The sequence below is a fragment of the Cnephaeus nilssonii genome, assembly GCF_951640355.1.
Source record: "Cnephaeus nilssonii genome assembly, chromosome: 2".
Lineage (NCBI taxonomy): Eukaryota > Metazoa > Chordata > Mammalia > Chiroptera > Vespertilionidae > Cnephaeus > Cnephaeus nilssonii.
This window is the reverse complement of record NC_137073.1, coordinates 7,576,030-7,596,756: the sequence shown is the minus strand read 5'-3', so window position 1 is coordinate 7,596,756 and position 20,727 is coordinate 7,576,030. Positions and strand designations below refer to the sequence as shown.

Below are 20,727 nucleotides of genomic sequence, written 5' to 3'. Positions count from 1 at the left end.
AATGTACAGCATGGTGACCACAGCTCATAATAGTGTATTATATACTGGAAGTTTACTAAGCATTCTTACAACTATAACCAAAAGGGTAACTGTAGGAGGTGATAGATGAGTTTGTGATAATCATTTCACAGTGTAAATCAAATCATGACATTGTATACTTTAAATAGATATAGTTTTGTTTGTCAGTTATACCTCAGTAAAGCTGGGAGAAAAAGTAATCTCTCCTGATTATAGGTAATTTTAGATTATTTCAGTAAACCCTAAAATCTGGTTAAGAAGATGCATTGAAAATCTTTCTAAAATTAATTTTATCAATGCAATATACAGTGTTCACAAAAGCAGGAGACGTAGTGCACATTTATTTTTGAACAGCGTGTACACATTTCATATATTTTTCAGCCTCCAGATACCTTTTCAGGTAAAAGGCCTCTAAATTAAAGCCAAGGGTCCAGTTGCTAATTTGTTAGTGGGAAACAATGCTGATTTGCCTGGTATTTTGGACACTCTGAGCTGTGTGTTCTGTTGTACTTTTGTGGGTTGGTGGTTGGGCCCAGTGCTTTAAAGCAGAGTTATGCTTCACTTAACATCAGATCAAGCATGTTACTTGAAAATGTAACATTATTTTTAAAAATATGGAACTATGTATCTGTGTAGTTTAGAAAGTCAAATAACCATAAAAGGCTTACCACAAAGTAGAGTGGGTTCTCCCCCACACATCTCACTCTCCTAGTTGAGATTCCCCAACCAAAGAGGCAACTCCTTTCACATTTTATCTGTTTATTCCGGCATTTACTCATTCATGTTTATAAATATGTGTAAACTGCTACCCTTTGAGTTACCAAGTTTAGGTATAATTTATTGACCTCTTATGGTAAATGATGGTTTACTCCTTTCACATTTTAGCTGTTTATTCCGGCATTTACTCATTCATGTTTATAAATATGTGTAAACTGCTACCCTTTGAGTTACCAAGTTTAGGTTTAATTTATTGACCTCTTATGGTAAATGATGGTTTACTCCTTTCACATTTTAGCTGTTTATTCCGGCATTTACTCATTCATGTTTATAAATATGTGTAAACTGCTACCCTTTGAGTTATCAAGTTTAGGTGTAATTTATTGACCTCTTATGATAAATGGTGGTTTAGGGTTTTTGTGTAACCTTCCTCTCTGCTTCTGCTCCCTTATCTTGCCAATACAATTACATTACAATTTTTGGATATATTACTATTCTTTATCATAGCAAATATTTGAAGGTGAGCATAGTAGTGTACTATGATTATCTTTCTGATGGACTTTTTGGTGTGTTTTTTCCTGAAGTTAATACTTGGCTTTTTTTTGTGTGTGGCTATTGCAGTGCTGTGCTCATAAATGTTCTAACATCTGAATCCCCTCCTACCCCACAAAATCTCTGATTTGTATTGTTTGCGCTTATTTGTATTGTTTTTTATTTTTATTTTCAAATTACCAGTGTGAGGCCCCTGAACAAGGAGCTAGGAAAAGTTGCATGCAGTGGTTGTCCTGCACGAATCCCAGCACACCCTGCTGACATCCCACACTGGGATTGCAACACACGCTTCCCTCCTCTTTTGTTACAGTTTTGAAATAAGTTCATTTCAGCCTAGCCGGCCTGGCTCAGTGGTTGAGCGTCGACCTATGAATCAGGAAGTCACAGTTCGATTCCCCGTCAGGGCACATGGCCGGGTTGCAAGCTCCATCCCCAGTGTCTGCAGGCTGCAGCCAATCAGTGATTCTCTCTCATCATTGATGTTTCCATCTCTCTCTACCTCTCCCTTCGTCACTCTGAAATCAATAAAAATATATTAAAAATAAATATATAAAATAAGTTCATTTCATAAGAGGACATATTTGCTCTGAATCTCTTCTTTTGAACTTACGAATACAGCTGACCCTGAAACAACACGGGTTTGAACTGCACAGGCCCATTTATTTAAAGATTTTTTTTAAACAGTAGTAAATACTAAAAGTGTATTTTCTTTCTCTGTCTTTATTGTAAGAATACAGTATACAATACATATTACATACAAAGTATGTGTTAACTGTTACCAGTAAGGTTGAGGAGGCTGTTAGTAGTGAGCTTGGGGAAAGTGAGAAGTTATCTGTGCCTTTTTGGCTGTGGGGGTATTTGCTGCTCCTAGCCCTTCTTGTTCAGGGGTCCTTTGTGTGCTGTTGGAGTTGGGAGTTTCCTGTGTGTACACTTACCCTCACAGAGGGCAGAGGTGTCAGAGGTTCTGCCAAGGTGTGCAGGGCCCGGCTCAGGCCCCTGGGTGTTGGCCAGAGAAGACACTGTCAAAGTCCCACAGTCCCTGGTGGAGTTTTGCTAGAGACAGGGAGAGGCTATGGGGCGCAGGCGCAGGCGCAGGCGCACGGCGGGAAGCTGCAGCGGTCTCATGCCAGGCCTGTCCTTGTTAGTTGACTGCTGGAGTTCTTTTTGAGGCTGGTTCCTTGAGCTCATAGGCCAGCTGGAGCCCTGGCCTCCACTTTCCTAACTGGCGTGACTCCTGGCCCCCTGCATGCCAAGTGAGTTCTAGGCTGGCATATTTTGGCCTGCTGCTTGCAGGACCTGTTCAGAGAGCTGAGAGTTGGCCTCCTCGGGAGCCAGGGCCTTGCCCTGCTGCAGGCCCTGCTCCTCTAGACCTGGGAGATATTAGAGTCAGATCAGAGTTCGGTTTCCTGCAGAAACTGGTGAGGGAGCCACTCTTGTGGCCATCCAAGTCCATGGGCACTGCTGTGGCAGCGGGTGTTGGAGACCTCTGTGGCAATCTCGGCTTTACGGGTCGGCTGGAGGTGTGCACCACCATACTGGTGGCAACTGGCGCTCTTCTGGGCCCAGCAATGTTTTGAGGTCATTTTTGTGGGTTCCATTCACTTTCTGGCCTCATGGCTTTTCCTTTTCTTGCAATAGTTCCTGGGCAAGATAAGCACTTCCATTCTGCAATGTATCTTATACAAAGGCTCAGAATTCCTGGTTCATTGCCTTCCCTTTCTCTGCCACTCCCCAGTGTTGAGGACCGCAACAGACTTTTTCCTTTCTCTTAGAAATGTCCTTGTTTATTTCCAAGAGAATTTGGTAGGTTTGTTAAATAGCTTGGCTTAAATCACTATTTGAGTCAGGAGTCCAAATGGCACTTAGATTGTAGTAAAAAAAAACTACAATAACTTAGGTTTTGCTTAAGTTGTCCTCTGATGTAAAAATTGGTAGAATTTCTTCACTTGTTACATTCATTTCTGCCTGTTTTGTTTTAAATTCTGGGGTAATAATTATTAATTGTCCTGAATTGCTTTTCATTTCTGGATCTCTAACTCTGAACTTTAATTTTCCCTGCAGAGCTGAGAAAACAGAAGTCCTCAGTGAAGATCTGCTACAGGTAACTAAATTAAGTATTTTTAAAATATTCTGTTTAAAGGCATGTTAAAAAAAATCCATAGGTGAGAGCTGAAGCTTATGTGGTTTTTTTGAGCCTAAAGCAGAATGACATGGTTAGCATGGTTTGAGCAGAAAAGAACGGCCGTTGTTGCATGGTGATAAAGGGGATGTGAAACTGGTCATGCTGTGTTGTTCACATGGGGCTGGCCCTGCTTTCTAGCGCCAGGTGTTGGCCTGGTCACAGGTCCTGGGCAGGTCGAGGGGCTGGAGTTTGCTGCTGTGATGATGCCTTTGATGGGAGAGGCCCTGCCAGCTGCAGCAGAGGCCCCACTGGCTTCAACCTAGAGTTGTGTGGGGGTTTTTTGTTTGCTTTTGGTTAATCCTCACCCGAGGATATTTTTTCCATTGATTTTTTTTAGAGAGAGTGGAAGGGAGGGAGGGGGGGAGAGAGAGAAACAGCGATGTAAGAGAGATACATCAATTGTTTGTCTCCCATACATACTCCACCTGGGGATGGGGATCGAATCTGCATCCCAGGCATGTGCCGTTGACCTTTGGTGTGTGGGCAGACACTCTAACCACTGAACTACACATGTGGCCAGGGCTCATCCTAGAGTAGTTTTTTTAATTTTTTATTGATTTCAGAGAGGAAGGGAGAGGGAGAGAGAGAGAGAAGCATCAATGATGAGAGAGAATCATCAATCGGCTGCCTCCTGCACGCCCCCCCCACTGGGGACTGAGCCTGAAACCCAGGCATGTGCCCTTGACCGGAATCAAAACTAGGACCCATCAGTCTGCAAGTTGGCGCTCTATCCACTGAGCCAAACCAGCCAGGGCCTAGAGTTTTGACTCCTTGCACCCTCTTACAGTCTGGTTCCCCGACTGAGTTGAGTTGGGCCCTGCGGGACTTAGGGTCTCAGTGACGATTGGATGTGTCAGAACCACCATGAGGCAATAGGGTGGCCTCAAGTCATTAGCTCAAACTTTCTTTCCTCTTTGTAGGGAGAGGCTTGCTGCCCCGGGCCTGAGCCAGGTCCACTCCCCTCCATCTCTCAACAGGTTTCCCTAACTTTAGGGCTGGGTTGAAGGCCCTGGACCCTTGATACATATCACTTCACCCTACCCTACTCCATCCCCACCCACACCAGACACTCCAGGAAGGACAGAGCCCTCCTCACCTGCCTCCTTGCTTCTCATTTCTGTAAACTGCCCGTCTGCTCCAGGGCGTCCCCGAGGACCAAAGGCCTGCTCCCTGGTGACTCCCTGTGCAGGGAAGGTGCATAATTTAAAAAAATGCTGCTTCTACCACATCACGCCGCAGCATCCTAATTATGACAGCCATCTGCAGTAGAATATTTTAAGAGCACAGTTTCGTTTCTTTCTTTTTTCTTTTTTTTTTTTTTTTGGAGGACTGGAAGTTTTCATTAAGGATTAGAAGGCCCCCTACCCCCAAAGATTTATTAAAGAATTATAGTCTTAATATTTTCCCATTGTTTTATTTGTCATATATTTCTAACTCATTTTCAGACGTTCAGAAATATTGTTTGGTCCAGTTAAGCTTCAACCACACTCATGTTCATAAATGTCAGTATCCTCTCGCCCACCCCCACCTTAGTGGCATACATCACCTCACTTAATCCTGGAAGCCCTGAGATGAGGCCAGCGGCCCAGTCCCTGGAACGCAGGCAGCAGCCATCTGTTCTTGTCCCCTTGCCCAAACATCTGCGGCCTGAAGAGGTTGCCAGTTTCTAGGAACTCCTTATTTTGTGACACCGATAACCTTGTCCACCATAATTGCTGCAGATGTTTTCCTGATTTCTGTTGTTTTTAAGTGTAAAGAGGGAGAATAGTGTTTAAAGGTGTGGAGTCTGGTGCCCAGCTACCTGGATTCGAACTCCAGGTTTGCCCCTGCCTAGCTCTGTGGCCTCGGGGATTTCCTTAACCACCCATGCCTCAGTTTCCAGTTCTCTGAAAGGCGGGTAATAGCTGTATCCATCTCATAGTTAACCCTGGAGAGCATGGGGTGGAGCGCGGAGCCCGGCACATGGCCCTGCTGAAGGGCGATGTGTTGTTTTGTTCCCACTGTTGCAGGCCAGAGATGATTTTGTTTCTGGTGTGAAATTTCCCTTAACTTGCTCTGTCCTCCTACGTCAGCGATTTTCAGCCTTTTCATGTTATGGCACACATAAACTAATTACAGTCGTGCGGCACACCAAAAAAACAAAAACAAAAACATTTTTTGCCCATCTGACAAAAAATAGGTATAATTTTGATTCATTCACACTGGATGGCTCTTGTCATTTTTTTCATTGACGATCTAAGGGAAAAGAGGTCAGGGCTCCTGGTATTGCATATTTTAAAAATTCTTGCCATGGCACACGGGTTGAAAATCGCTGTCCTGCATCCTTTCTTGGATCTCCGTGAGAGCTGTTTAAGAGGCTGCCTTTTTATTTAGCTTACATGTTGTTTCCTGTGGCAACTGTGATTCCCAGGAGGCAGGAACCACCATGCATGTACTGTTCTTTTTCTAGTGCCTTGCACAGGGACTCAATAGATACGTGTCCTTTCAACAGATAGTAAGAGCACCTTCCATTTGTGTGCCAGACAGCGCTCCAGGTACTTGGGATATGGAGTGAGCAGAACAGACCACAGCCTTGTCCCTGCTGACTGTGCATTCTAGTGCAAATGGGAGTCAAAATGAAATGGAGTTTTTTGGGGGGTTTCTCCCATGCTTTTGTGGCAAGTGAAGAGTGTGTATTAATTTTCTAATGTTTTAAAATATGGCCATTGTAAGCTTTGGGGAAGCTGATGTGGCTTTTGCTGCTAAATATCAACGTGCCTGCCAGACCGGGGCCCTGGTGACCCACCAGGCTTGCCTCGGGACGAAAGCTGCTCCGTGCGTGAGGGCCGGAGGGAAAGAGGCACAGAACCTCCTCATTGGGTAAAATGTTTGGGGTAAAAGTGCATTCTGCTTTGAATTTGTTGATTTTTCTTTAAAATAGAAAGCATCCCTAAGGGCCTGTTCATTCTTAGTGAGTCATCAGAATACACATTTTTGGCATTCCTTCCTGTAAAAAGCAGCTCCTTTGCCATAAATGGCCATATCCCAGCAGTAATATTTTGGGAAGCGAATTATGATGCGGGGGTCCCCTAAGTCAGTGTTTCTTACTACTGGCTGCCATTCTGTTTAGAGGCTTATTTCAAAAATGAAGACAAAAACCCACCCCAAGCCCAGTAAGGAATAGCTTGGAAAACACGGACCCTGAGGTGAAATTGTGGACATTTGCTGTGTCTCTTCTGCTTGCTGTCTGTGTGCGGCCGGCCACATTGCCATGTGCAGGAGAGCTGCGAGGGCCCTGTGGCTTCTCCCTCCCGCGGTGGGCCTGGTCTGCGCTGGAGGTTGGACCTGGCTCATTCCTGGTGCTGTGGCGTGTGACGTCACTGCCACTGCTCTTTCTGTGGCAGGTTTAGATTCAGCCTCTCGGGGATCTGTGCAATGAGGAAGGTCAGTGGGTCTCACCCAGAGGTGACTTTGCTCTCTGAGGGGTTATTGGACATTTTCTGGAGACAGTTTTGGTTGTCACAACTACTGACATCCAGTGAGTGCATAGAGGCCAGAGAAGATGCCACACATCCTGTCATTCACAGGACAGTTCCCCACACCCCACAGTTACCTGGTGTCAGTGGACAGGAGCCATTCGCATTTTTACCAGGAGCCAGCAAATCTGCCTGCAGGGTGCTTCACTGCCTCACGCAGGCGCCGCATAAGGAAGAGGCTGTTTGTTCTTCAGCCCTGCAATGGCTCGTTTGTCTCTGTTTGCCAGATCGAACGGCGCCTGGATGCGGTGCGGTCAATGTGCCACCACTCTCACAAGCGCCTGACGGCATGTTTCCAGGGCCAGCATGGCACGGACGCCGACAAGAGACACGTGAGTAGCAGATGCGACTCCGCTCTCGGTTCTTGTCTCTTTGAGGGGCTTTCTCCTGTGACCGGTGGATTCCCCAAGCAACATCAGCCGCTTTGCCTGCAGATTTGTACCTTATCTCACGTCCATGCTCACAACACCTGCCCGCCCACAACATTCTTTTGAGCTTAAGATATCATTGAGCTGAAAGCCCTGCCCACTCCAGTGCTTTTGACTTGAGCCATTTGTCATTGATTAGAGAATGGACATGTCAGTTAGGAATCCTTTAATGGCAAAAGCTGAAGGCTTGTCTGAAATTCACTTAGAAAGTAGAGTTTATTGGCTTCCTAGCTAGCATTTCAGTGATGAAGCCACAAGCCCAGTGTCTTTCCTTCTCTCATTTCTCCCTTCAGTGTCCACTTGACCCCTAGTGGACACCCCTCCTAGTTGCCGGTTGGCTGTCCGCAGCTTCCTTGGGCTCTCTCTCCTGTGTCTGTCCACCTGGAGTAGAAAGCATCTCTTTCTAGTGGTTGTCTTTTTTTTTTTTTAATATATTTTTTTATTGATTTGAGAGAGAGAAACATCAGTTGGCTGCCTTCTGCGCAGCCTCTAATGGGAATTGAGCTCACAACCCAGGCATGTGCCCTGACTGGGAATCAAACCGGCAACCGCTCAGTGCACCAGACAATGTTCAACCCACTGAGCCACCTTGGCCAGGGCTTCCAGTGGTTGTCTTACTCGGGCGAGAAACCTTCTTTTTGCTAGGTTGTTTTGTTTGTCACCTGGTGTCTCAAAAGGAAGAGCTGGTGCGCAGATGACCTGTGTCACTTCCTTTTACATTCCCTACAGACATTTCTGGGGCATTTTGACAACTGGGTCATTCCTCTCTTGCATAGCACCAAGCATTCTGAGGGTGTATGTCAAGGAGTGGAAGTTTGCAAACACCTACAATCCCAGGAGTGCCTGCCGCAGGTCTCGTTCTTCAGAGTCAGCCCAATGCCCTGGGGCTGCCCCTGCCCCTCCTTCTCTTGCCAGGACTTCTGCTCTGTTTGCCCTTTCAGTATTGTTTCCTGAGGTCTGTCCTTCCCACTCTCACAGTCTTGTGCTTTGGGCCACTTCCTCTAGTCTCCTGGCTTCTAACTGATGTCTGTATACAGGGACTTCTAAACCATTTTCAACCAAGTGGAAAGCTCCCTCCCCTCGCTGTCTGTTCTGGCATGCATAACCAGTTCTTCTGTGCTGACTCAAATTCTATCCCCCGGTTCTGCAGGCTAGAAACTGCGGGGTTATCTTACGTCCCTTTCAGTTTGCCCTCAGTGTCCTGGAGCAGCTCAGTGAGCATATCTTGGGATTCTCTATGAATGTTGTTTGATTTCCTCCCCTCCCCTCCCACTCTGCCACCTGGTCCCAAAGCGAGACCTGGACGGCCACAGGCACCTCCGGGGTGGCATTGCCTGCCCTGGTCACCCTCTTTTCCAGACTGTCTTCAATCTGATCACCAGAGTTGGTTTCCTGAAGTACAGATTGATCCTGTCATCCTCCTGCCTTAAAACACAGAGACCAAAGAAACCCACAAAAAAACTTCATTTAGTTGTTCTCAACAGGGACCAGACTACACTCCTGGGATATTTGGAAATGTGTAGAAACATTTTTGGTTGCCATAGGGACTGAGGTACACTACTGGCATTTGGAGGGTAGGGAACCAAACGCCCAACATCTGCAGTGTCTGAAGGGACAGTTCTACACTTAAAGGTGCCCCAGTGCCCTCAGCGCCTGTCAGGGACAAGCTGCTGCCTTTGCGGGTGAAGGTCTAAGCTTTCAGCATGACTTACGCCCTTGCTAATCTGATTGAATTCCCCTTATCAGTCCCATTGTTTCTGTTTCCTTTCCTTCATGCTGTATGCATTGTCCACACAGTTGGGTGTTTGATAAATGTTTGTTTGTGTCTAATGAGTATATGTGACAGCAGGGCTGTGCCTCAAAGCAGACACAGAAGGAATAAGACATACCACATGCAAATGCTGGATGAGTAACAGGGCGCCTCCACCCTGAAGGTGCCCACAGCCTAGTGGGGGAGATACACCCAAATGGATGACTATAAAGCAGCATGCTAAATAAAATATGCACACGGTATTATGGGAGGACCAAGAATGGGCACCAGAGGAGGAGAGGGGTAGTCAGGTGGGCTTCCTCCTAGAGGAGGTGGGGTCCTAGCTTTACAGAAGGGAAATGAATGGCAGGTGATGGGCATATTCCAGGGAGCAGGGGCAAGGGTGCCTGGCCCTCATTTTTAAAACCTAATGCCTTAAGCTTCCTTTCCCAATCTCAAACAAAAGTGCCCGAGACTGGCCTCTGAGGAAGTCTGCACTCCGCATGTGGGAAGAGGAGTCAGCATGGAAATGATAGAAGAGGGGTGACCAGAAGAGGTCATATAATATGGAGAAAGTCACAGCAGTCTCTAGGGTTCTAGGAGAGACAGGAGGAAATCCCACAAGCCCCACCAGTAGCTCCAACATGTGAAGAGGAAAGAATTGTGGGGAGACAGGGCAGTGGCCTCAGCCCGAGCCATTGACACGGCAGAGCTCATATTGTGGGTTGTATTGATCTGGAATTGCTTCTCTGTGTGCAGTTGGCATGCCTTTTATAGATCACGACTTGAGGCTTTTTCACTGAAGCCCTAGTCCTCACCTCTCCATGGAGGAGTTGGATGTTGGTGGACCGCATCTTCATCAATGAGCTCACATGTCAAATAAGCAGAATGTCCTAATGTTGGCACATCAGGAGACAGGGTTGTTGTGGCTTTGGGGTCGGCAGGGGAGCCACAGGCTGTTGGCACTGAGAGCTGGGGTGATGCTCAATAAACAGACTCCTCTTTATGACCCGCCCCCCCCAAAGGCCCGAGAGCTCCGGGGCTGCACCAAGTGTATTTCTCTTGGTTGTCACGGTTACCTGTGTGAAATGCCCTTGGAAGGCAGCAGACTGAAATATGCAGCTTTTCCTCTGTTGAGATCAAGCAGGCTCCCCGTTTTCAGGGGTCTTCCTAGTCTAGAAGTGTGGAGATGGCAGTAGGGCAGGTGAAGCCTACTACTAGTTTGAAAATAACTTGGGAGGAAGGCAGAGAGGTAAACATACTTGTGGTTACTTTTACATTTCAGCAAGCTACCCATTTACATGGTCAAAATCTACAATATACCAAAGAAGATAAAGTGAGACCTTCACAGCCTGTTTCCCTGGTACCGTTCTCCCAGAGACACTCTGTACGAGACAAGCAGATACGTGTGAGCGTGTCGGGTGGAGCCCTGTGAAAGCAGGAGAGAGGGACAGCTGAGGTGAAGGCACAGTGCCCTAGTGAGGGGGCGCCTGTTCTGCTGTGAGTGGCCTTTCTAGTGTGGAGGCAGAGTTACGTGGGCACTGCGGCATGGGAGTACCTTCTGTGAGCAGATTGCAGTGGAGTAGCCACCCCACTGGTTACTTCCCCTCCTCTTTTACTCGGATGCTGAGATAAGCTATCAGCCAGTGGTGGGAAACCCACACCCGGGGCCCAGGCCACTGGCACTGGGGTCTGTCTCTGCCATCCCTCACCCGGTGCCTGGCCAGTCCATCTCACCTCCCGCCTCCAGCCTCCTTGGCTGTGCAATTAGAACATTAATCAGATGATTCTTATGGCCATTTCCAGCTGAGAAACAAATCTGAGGAAAAGGAGAGACAGGAGGAAGCTTTGTGCTTAAAACCCTAAAAAAGTTTATTTGGAAATTTGGCTAGATAGTTTTAGACATGTAACTAAAGCTAAATCTTTATTATTACAGCCAAATTAACAGCCAGTTTAAGAATGCCTGTTCTAGCAAAAGTTTTTTAAAGAGAGCACCTTACTGCATTTATTTGTTGTGATAATCAAAGTAACTCTGTGTCTAGTGCCTGGGACATAGTGTGCACTTGATCAATTAATAATAATCATAGTACAGCAACAGCAACGTGGCTGCTGCCATTTACTGAGGACTGAACGTGTGCTGAGTACTTGGTATTGAATCCCTCCTTAGGGCAGCCACAGCCCTGGGACCTCACCCCATTCTCATCCCTATAGTCCAGGCACAGGAAACTGACACAGCTTAAGTCACACCTCTCTTACCTTTGAGACTAGAGCCAGGCTGTCTCTTACTTATGTAGTTTGTCTGGAGGAGAAACAAGGGAATGATCTGAAGCAGGTAACCTAGAATGGGTTTCAATGCTAACGAAAAGACTTTTGCCTTCCAGAAAAAGCTCCCTCTGACAGCTCTCGCTCAGAACATGCAAGAGGCATCGGCACAGCTAGAGGACTCTCTCCTGGGGTAAGAGGCACTGCTTTGAGAAAGAGCCAGGGCCCGGTGGGTCAGTAGAAGTGGATGGGTCAGGGGTGTCCATGGCAGCCGTCGTGTGTTCCCGTCATATGGAGGGCAGAACTGGCTGTGCTGACTAGGTGCCTGATTCAGTGAACACGAGTTTGTTCTGGGGCATCTTGTTTTTTAGGAGGATGCTGGAGACGTGTGGAGATGCCGAGAATCAGCTGGCTCTCGAACTCTCTCAGCACGAGGTCTTTGTTGAGAAGGAGATTGTGGACCCCCTGTGTGGCATAGCAGAGGTGGGTGCTTTGGTGCGGGCTGGGCAGCAAGTAGTTCTCTTGTGTCTGCAACTCTAACAATAATCAGTGCCTTTGACATACACTTCTTTTTGGAAATTCAGGGAGTGAATTGATGGTTCATAATCCTTTGCCTAAGAGAAAAGAAATTTATATATATAAAAGGCTAATATGCAAAGTGTCCCCACGGGAGTTCGACTGGGAGACCGGGAGTTCTATTGCTCGCTATGACATGCGCTGACCACCAGGGGGCGGCACAGAACAAAGGAAGGCCCCGGCAGGCACCTGGCAGCCAGGGAAGGGAGGCCCTGATTGCCGGCCAGGCCTAGGGACCCTACCCGTGCATGAATTTCCTGCACCAGACCTCTAGTTTGTAAATAAATACTGTACTTTTAAATGTTAAACCAGAAACCCAAAGCTCATCCCAATTGGTGTAAGGTATGTTTTTTTCTAGGTGGAGATTCCCAACATCCAGAAACAGAGGAAACAGCTTGCCAAGTTGGTGTTAGACTGGGACTCAGTCAGAGCCAGGTAAGGAAAGCTAGAAGAGTAACCAATAAGGTGGCATCATGTCACCTCCCAGCCACCATCCCCAGCGGGGGTGAGAGAACGCTGTATGGACAGTTGGAAGTTGTTGCAGGTTCATCCACCTGACATGCTTATACCAGCTTTTAGGCCTCATTCTCCCAAGTGTGGCAGGAGGGATGGTGTTAGACCAGCCTGGTCTTAGTGCACCAGTAACAAAAAGGGACAGGAAAGAAAAAAGAAACGAGTGTCCTAAAGTGGCAGGCAGTTCTAGAGCATTGCTCTTGGCAAAGTGGGAATAATTAGATCTGTGATTTTTAATATTTAATATTTATTTGACATATTATACATATGCATATATTAACCTACTTTTTAAATATTTTATTGATTTTTTTTTTTTTACAGAGAGGAAGAGAGAGGGATAGAGAGTTAGAAACATCGATGAGAGAGAAACATCGATCAGCTGCCTCCTGCACACCCCCTACTGGGGATGTGCCCGCAACCAAGGTACATGCCCTTGACCGGAATCGAACCTGGGACCCTTGAGTCCGCAGGCCGACGCTCTATCCACTGAGCCAAACCGGTTTCGGCTAGATCTGTGATTTTTAGCAGCTCCTGAGGGGCCCAGCGTGTCAGAGCCCCTGTGTGGTTATGATCACCTTCACAGTCAAATGCCGTGCTCCGAAGGGAGGCACTGGTGTAAAACTAAGTAACCCCCAAGGGCTGCTCGCTTGTGGGCTAATGTCGTACGACCAGTCTCATGCTCATGGCCTGGCCACAGCCTCGGTGCCAGTTGGTATCAGTGACCTCCCTGGGCTTCTCCTTGGGCCTGAGAGGGGGGAACAGGGAGGCAGCCACCACGCCAGGCCTTTTCTCACACGGGTTGACAACCTGTGAAAGGGCCAGGTAGTAAATGTTTTCGTCTCTGCAACTCAGATGGTTCCTGTTGCAACTGCTCAGCTCTGCTGGTGTAGCACAGACACAGCCCTGGACAATCCGTACATGAATGAGCATGGCTGTGTTCCAATAAAACTTTATTTACAAAGCCACGTGGCTTTGCTACACCTGCTTGTTAGCTCTTAACTCTCATTGCAGTCCTGTGAAGTAGATACGATTATTCTGTCTGGCAGACATGGCAACATAGCTGTTCTTTTACTGAGTTTCTTCATGTCAGATGCTTTCACCGCAGCTTAGCAAAGCTGTAACGGTGCTCCCTTCCTCGCTCCTGAGCTGCCGTTGGCGGTCACGTGCACCACCGATTGCTGTTCGCTTGGGAGGCGGGGAGAAGCACTGCTCCATCACATGTACTACTCAGTTATTACTCCACTCCGCGAACCCCATATTGCTGTAGCAAATGCTGTTTTTTGTTTGTCATTTTTACTTACTATAAAAGGAACATAAATATTCCACGTTACATTTGAGATTTGCTGTAGATTTGTCTTTAGAATATTCCTTCTAATAAGTGTTTTCAATTCTTAAAACGCTTCCATAGCTATGGCTTGCTAGGTACAGGACTGCATGCCTGGGGTTCTGGCTTTTACTTGCTGCAAGTAATCACAGCCCAGGATGGTAGTAGGAAGAGGTCGCAAGAAATGCACTGACGCCCAGTGGTACAGGGAACATTCCAGATCAAGGCAGAAGGGCAGGGATGTTTCGTGGCAAGAATTCCATGACTAGACACTAGCAAGGGGTTTCGTGGTCTGAGGTTCAGCGGTGGGGCTTGTGCGAGACAAGATATGGTCAGTCCTGCCGGGAGCAGACCGCTACTCCCAGCACTACAGACCCTGCGTGGTGGGAAGCTCTTTTGCCTTCTTCCATTCTTAGAGGGTAAGCTTAAGAGAAGCTGGCGTCCTAGGTACTGGCGCCTGTCCCAGGTAGAATCAGTTTTAGGGAAGGAGTCTGTCTCCCTGAGGTCCCTAAGGTTGAGTGTGTAAGCCGGTTCTCAGATACTGACTACCCTCGTGCTTTGCAGGTGGAACCAGGCTCACAAATCTTCAGGAACCAACTTTCAGGGGCTTCCGTCAAAAATAGACACCCTGAAGGAAGAGATGGACGAAGCTGGGAATAAAGTAGAACAGTGCAAGGTCTGAGAACATGTGTTTGCATCAATCTTTTGGGTTTTGCAAATGATGGATGAAAGGTCATATGTTGCAAATTATTTAGTATTTTACATAATTTCTATCAAAATACTTTAAATGATATTAAAGGTGGTTTTAATTTTTTCTTTATTTTCTAAAACTACATTCCTTTATAATCAGAATAAAATATTACTTTAAAAAAGTCAAGTAATACGTTTTTTAAAACTTGACAAAAATGCTTAAGCTTATTTAAAAATAAAGAATAGGTGCCCAACTGGTGTGGTTTGGTGGTGCGCATCGACCTATGAATCAGGCGGTCACTGTTCGATTCCGGGTCAGGGCACATGCCTGGGTTGCAGGCTCAATCCCCAGTGAGGGGCGTGCAGGAGATAGCCGATTAGTGATTCTCATCATTGATGTTTCTATATCTCCTCTCCCTTCTTCTCTGAAATCAATAAAAATATTTTTTTTAAAAAAAAAGGAATATGTGAAGAAAAAGGAGAGCAAAACATAAAGTTATAGCAATTAAGACAATGCACAATAGATCCGATTTTCTGGAATGAATGTGATTATATTTAAAGATTGAATTTCTATGTCCGTAGGGAAGGGAAGCATTTTTTAAGTGTTGCTATAACAGTTAGTTTATAATTAGGGAGAAGCAGAACTTTGTATCTCATAAATTAAATTTCAGATTAGATGGTTAAGTGATCTCATTCTCTGTGCGTTTATCCATGAAAATAGATGTTTATTCCACATGTTATTTGAGGTGGTAAAGAAATAGGTCTTTAGGATGACTTGTAGGATGATCGACTTGGACTTTTCCTCCTATTATTCAACGTTTTCCAAAAATGGCCTCTTTATTCTACTGGATAACGTTAAGTCTGTTATATTTCAGTTTATTTGGGTCCAACAATAACATAGCAAACCTTGATCAGTCAACTGTAGTAAAATGACTTGTTTAAAATAGTATAGTGGGTAAGAATTAAACTCCCAAAGTCACGGCATGCCTTGCATTTAAAGAGTTGATATTCAGAGCAATCCTTTGATAAAGAGCCTCACAGTGCCTGACTCCTGTTCAGAATGCCAGTGTCATTTGCCCAGCAGTTTCACTGGATCAGATCTAATCTAACCGAGGTCTTGGCTGTTGGCTACTTTTTTTTTTTTTTTAATTGATTTTTTACAGAGAGGAAGAGAGAGGGATAGAGAGTTAGAAACATCAATGAGAGAGAAACATCGATCAGCTGCCTCCTGCACACCCCCTACTGGGGATGTGCCCGCAACCAAGGTACATGCCCTTGACCGGAATCGAACCTGGGACCCTTGAGTCCGCAGGCCGACGCTCTATCCACTGAGCCAAACCGGTTTCGGCTGTTGGCTACTTCTTGCACAGAATTTGGTTAGAGGTTTGGAGAGTCTGAACTGGCACATTATGGCTGATGTCTCTTCTCTAAACTTCCACACCGTGGCTTGCCATTTCAGGGGTGACAATCTATGAAACTATTCTCTTCTTCTCTTTATGCTAACTTCTGGGTAATTCCCTGAGATCTATTCTGTGTCACAGACTTGTTAGTTGTGTTTGATCTGCTGTTTAATGAATTCACAATGAATTTTAAATTTCATTGAGTATATTTTTCATTTCTAAAGTTCTGATTCTTCAAGACTGCCTTTTTATACTACAGTCTTCTTTCGTACTTATTTTATGTGTGCTTATTTTAACAGTCTTTGGCAATTCTGTTTTTGGAAGTTCTCTGGGAGAGTGGTGCGCGTGTGCTCTGTGGTAGATTGTTTCCTCCTGTGTTTTGCAATTTTGTATTATAAGCTCGTTTTAAGAGGCACTTATCTGTGGGGCTCCCGGGGATTTCCAGAGAGCATTTATTACTAGTATGGGCCATTTTTAACTCAGCTTTCTTAGTTGGAAGATTCCTGGACCACCCATATAGATAGAGTCAAACTTGTAACCCTCATGAAAGCAGGTCTGTGTTTATGAGATCTCAGGGAGATATTTTACTGTCCCAGACCCAGAGCCCAATCCCAAACAGGTGTATTCTATGATGTCTCTGCCTGCTTAGCGACTTTTTCCTAACCCACTCTTCCTTGAGAGTGTCGCTTCAGAAATGTTATCTTCACGGGTGACATGCACGCACCTCACCTCACCAGCCCAAGGACTCATTTTCTGTCCTCTGGTCCCACAGGACTGCTGGATTCAAACACCTTGGCTCCAAAATTAGCACAGACTCTCACCAAGTCATTCCCACTCAGCTTCCGTGCATGTCAGGGCTTCCTCCCTCCATCCACCCATCTTCCCTTCCTCCTTCCTTTCTTTCTCTCCCTCCCTCTCCTTACTCTTTCTCTCTTTTTTTTTGCGGGGAGGGGGGTCTGGTGCGAATCCATGAATTTACTTTGTTGCATTCCTAGTTGTCTATTACTACTAACTAGCATTTTCAGATTTTTTTTTAAATAAGGGGCCTTCATGTGAATTTTATGCACCTTAATGCTAAAAACAGAAAGCAGTACATTAAATATATATGAAATTCTGATGTGCATATATATATATGTGTATATATATATGAAAATTATATATATATGTATATACAGTATATGTGTATGTGTATATATATATATATATATAATCCAATTGCCTAATCTATCACTTTTTTAAAAACTGTTTAACTTTTATTTATTTTTTTAACTTTTTTTTTTTTTTTTTAGACAGAGAGGAAGGGAGAGGGAGAGAGGTAGAAATATCAATGACAGAGACTCATTGATCAGCAACCTCCTGTACACTCCCCACTGGGGACCATGCCTGCAACCCAGGCATGTGCCCTGACTGAGAATCGAACCCATGACCTCCTAGTTCATAGGTTGATGCTCAACCACTGAGCCACACCAGACGGGCCCATTTAATTTTTATGTAAATCATTTACATTAATTAAAAAATATCAAAAGTATAAAATAATGTATAATAAAGTTTTTCTTCCACCTTGTCCTCCTTCTGCCTAATTTCCACCACCTCCAACAGGTAACCACTGTTACTAATTTTTATTTTTCTTCTAGAGATATCCTATATAATAAAAGGCTAATATGCAAATTGTCCCCTCGACTGGGAGTTGGACTGGGAGTTCGACCAGGGGATGGGGCCAGCCACCTGGCAACCTCCCTGGTCCCCTGTCCCCGGCTGGCCTGGCCTGATCGGCCCAATCAGGTGGGCCGGCTGTCCCCACCCATGCACGAATTCGTGCACCAGGCCTCTAGTTTTTATATAATTACGGCAAAAAATATATAACATTTTTTCTCTTTTTACCAAAGTAATAACATACCATAAGTAGGGCTCTATTCTTCACTTCTTTTTTTTTTTTTTTTAAATATATTTTATTGATTTTTTACAGAGAGGAAGAGAGAGGGATAGAGAGTCAGAAACATCGATGAGAGAGAAACATCGATCAGCTGCCTCCTGCACACCCCCTACTGGGGATGTGCCTGCAACCAAGGTACATGCCCTTGACCGGAATCGAACCTGGGACCTTACAGTCCGCAGGCCGATGCTCTATCCACTGAGCCAAACCGGTTTCGGCTATTCTTCACTTCTTAACGGTGTATTAACTACATACCGTGGAGGTCTTTCCATGTGCATCCCTCATAAGCTTCCATGTTTGTTTTTGTTGTCCCCACACCTGGTTGTCCATCAGCTGATGGACGCTCCTTCTGCGCCGTTTCCATCCTGTTTTGTGAGAGGAGCTCCCAGAGGTTAATTCTAGGTGCCATTTCCTTCGGCTGTTTCTCAGTGACGTGTCTTCTCTCACCAGGACCAGCTGGCAGCAGATATGTACAGCTTCATGGCCAAAGAGGGCGAGTACAGCAAGTTCTTTGTCACGGTAAGCCCTTGGCCCTGACAGAATGGTAGTGTTGTAAAAATTGAGTCATTTTAGGTTTTTCTGCAAAAGATTTTATTTTTAGTTTTGCTCAGCCATTGTGTGTGTGTCCATCCATTGCTAACATTACTTTTGTTTTTGAATGTGGGTCTGTTCTCAGTTATTAGAAGCCCAAGCAGATTACCATAGAAAAGCATTAGCAGTCTTAGAAAAGGCCCTTCCCGAAATGCAAGCCCATCAAGGTAACGTAACCTGCGTGCTGCTGCCGCCTCTCCTCTGCGCCTCTCCTCTGCCCCGCCCCAGCCCTCTGCATGCCTTCCCTGCGGTGCAGCCTGGCCCGGAGCTCCCAGCGCCCAGCACAGTTTCGTCTTTCCTCGCTGCATTCTCTAATTTCTCCTAACCCCAATTAACACACTAATGGGACATTCCAACGTCTTCTGGGATCTTCAGTTGAAGAGAGAACTGGACTCTTGGGGAGGGGGCGTTCCTGGTGGTTTTTCTCTTCTATGTAGGCTTGACACATTCTAGCCTCTGACGATCTTTTCCCACTTCAGTGACTAGTCCCACGGGCTTGATTCTGACCCTGTGACTCCATGAGCATACATCCTAGGGAAAATGGTTTGGAATTTGCAAAAGGAATTTTAGAAGCCAGTCCGTGGTGCTCCATCATCAGACACTTTTTTGGTGATTGAGCGGTAAGACTGCGGCCACGCTGTTCAGACCTCCTCCGTGTCTGGACACGGGCTCTTGTGCTTATCAGCACTGGTACTCTGGCCACCCTTTTCAAGCACATGGCAGATTCTACCCGCCAGGATGAGTGGATGTTTAGTTTGATGGTTTTACTGAACATTAAGCTTTTGGTTCTAATTCTCTCTGACTTGCCATCAGCACTTGCCAGCAGAGATGAGTGGACATGGCTGAGGCAGAAGGTGTCATGCCTGGTCCTACTCTACTGTTGGACCTGACATTTGGAGCTTAGGTTCGCCCTGCAAAACCAGTGGTCTGGAGCTGGGAGGATGCAGCCAGGTGCTGGGCGTGGTCGCTGTGATTGTGAAAGAGTGAGCAAGTGTGTGGGTAGGGCGTGTGCTGCAGGTGTGCACACACTCAGCACCCTCAAGAGTGCCACTTCACTAACTCTTAGGAGGGCCCAGCAGGTTGGGCTTTGTGGCTGCAAGTTTCTAGACTGGAATTGGGCAGTTCTGTGCCCTGATGACCGCCGAGTCCGACCTTTAGCCATCTCAGTGTCTGACTGCTTGGCCGACCAATTCTCCACAAGACGAGCTGCCCCTGCTCTTCTGGGGTCCCATTTCTTAGTTCCTGCCTGACAGGTGGGAGCCACAGTACAGAGCAAAGAAGCTGCGGCGAGCATTCAGCCGCGCACAGCACGGGCAGAGCGTGTGTTCATGGGACACCTACTGTGTGCTTCTAGGGCCCTGCAGAGGACCAAGTAGTAAGCATCTTGTTGGAAGAGTTGATTAACAAGCACAAAAAAGAAAAGATTTATTTAGCAGGTTTTTTTTTTTTTTACTTTCATTCTATTTTTCTCCCAAGCCTATTTTCCCTAGAGAAGTATGTCAGAAAGTCACGGGGAGGAGGAGCGGGCAGGGACAGGGTTGAGGTGGAATAAGGAACGCTGGTGGGGGCACAGCTGGGGACGGCAATGTGATCTTTTCTCTCCCTGAGGCTGCTGCCTCCCAGCCTAATTCAGCCCCTTCCACCTCTGCCTGTCCTCGTATCTGCCTCTCATCGTAGCCTGTCTCCCTCTTCCTTTTTTTTCTCTGTTTTCAGAAAGACTCAGAGTATCCTTAGGTAGGGAAAAACTCGACTCCACTGCCCCATGCCCCTGCGTGCCCCGATCTCACGCTCACGGTCAGCTGGCCTTTGGTTAGTGTCCCCTTTAACCTTCTCCTTCATCTACTGGTGGGATCTTGGAGTGTGTGACTCATCTCCGCCTGCCACTGCATCTTCTTACCTCCTTCCCACTCCCGAACACTGCAGTCTGGTTTCTATTCCCAATCACTCGGCTAGTTAAAAACAACAGCCCTAGCTGGTTTGGCTCAGTGGCCAGAGCGTTGGCCTGTGGACTGAAGTGTCCTGGGTTCGATTCTGGTCAAGGGCACATGCCTGGGTTGTGGGCTCGATCCCCAGTAGGTGGAAACACACAGAAAACACTAATTTCCGAAGGAGCAGTGACCTCTTAATTGTCATGTCCTGGCGCTTGATGTGACTTGGGCCATTTCTTCCCGGTTAAAGTTTTCCCTCATTTCACTCAATTGCTTTCTTTCACTCTTAGGTCTGTATTTTCTCCATTTCTGCCCCCACCCCTTTTCCAGGGCCGGGTCCTTGCTCTG

General features: G+C 46.3%; 1 protein-coding gene across 5 annotated transcripts in view; it reads left to right on the top strand.

Annotated features, from left to right (window-relative positions):
- Positions 1-20,727, top strand: part of ARHGAP17 (Rho GTPase activating protein 17) — a 91,647-nt gene that overhangs the window by 36,048 nt on the left and 34,872 nt on the right. For all 5 annotated transcript variants that reach the window (XR_013814656.1, XR_013814657.1, XM_079792349.1 and 2 more), the window contains exons 2-9: positions 3,349-3,388; positions 7,212-7,316; positions 11,544-11,617; positions 11,796-11,907; positions 12,359-12,435; positions 14,402-14,513; positions 18,311-18,379; positions 18,537-18,618. Coding sequence is in view for 3 of the 5 variants with exons in the window: in XM_079792349.1 (XP_079648475.1) it covers positions 3,349-3,388; positions 7,212-7,316; positions 11,544-11,617; positions 11,796-11,907; positions 12,359-12,435; positions 14,402-14,513; positions 18,311-18,379; positions 18,537-18,618 (671 nt within the window). In the remaining 2 variants the exon portion in view is untranslated. The remainder of the gene's footprint in view (positions 1-3,348; positions 3,389-7,211; positions 7,317-11,543; positions 11,618-11,795; positions 11,908-12,358; positions 12,436-14,401; positions 14,514-18,310; positions 18,380-18,536; positions 18,619-20,727) is intronic.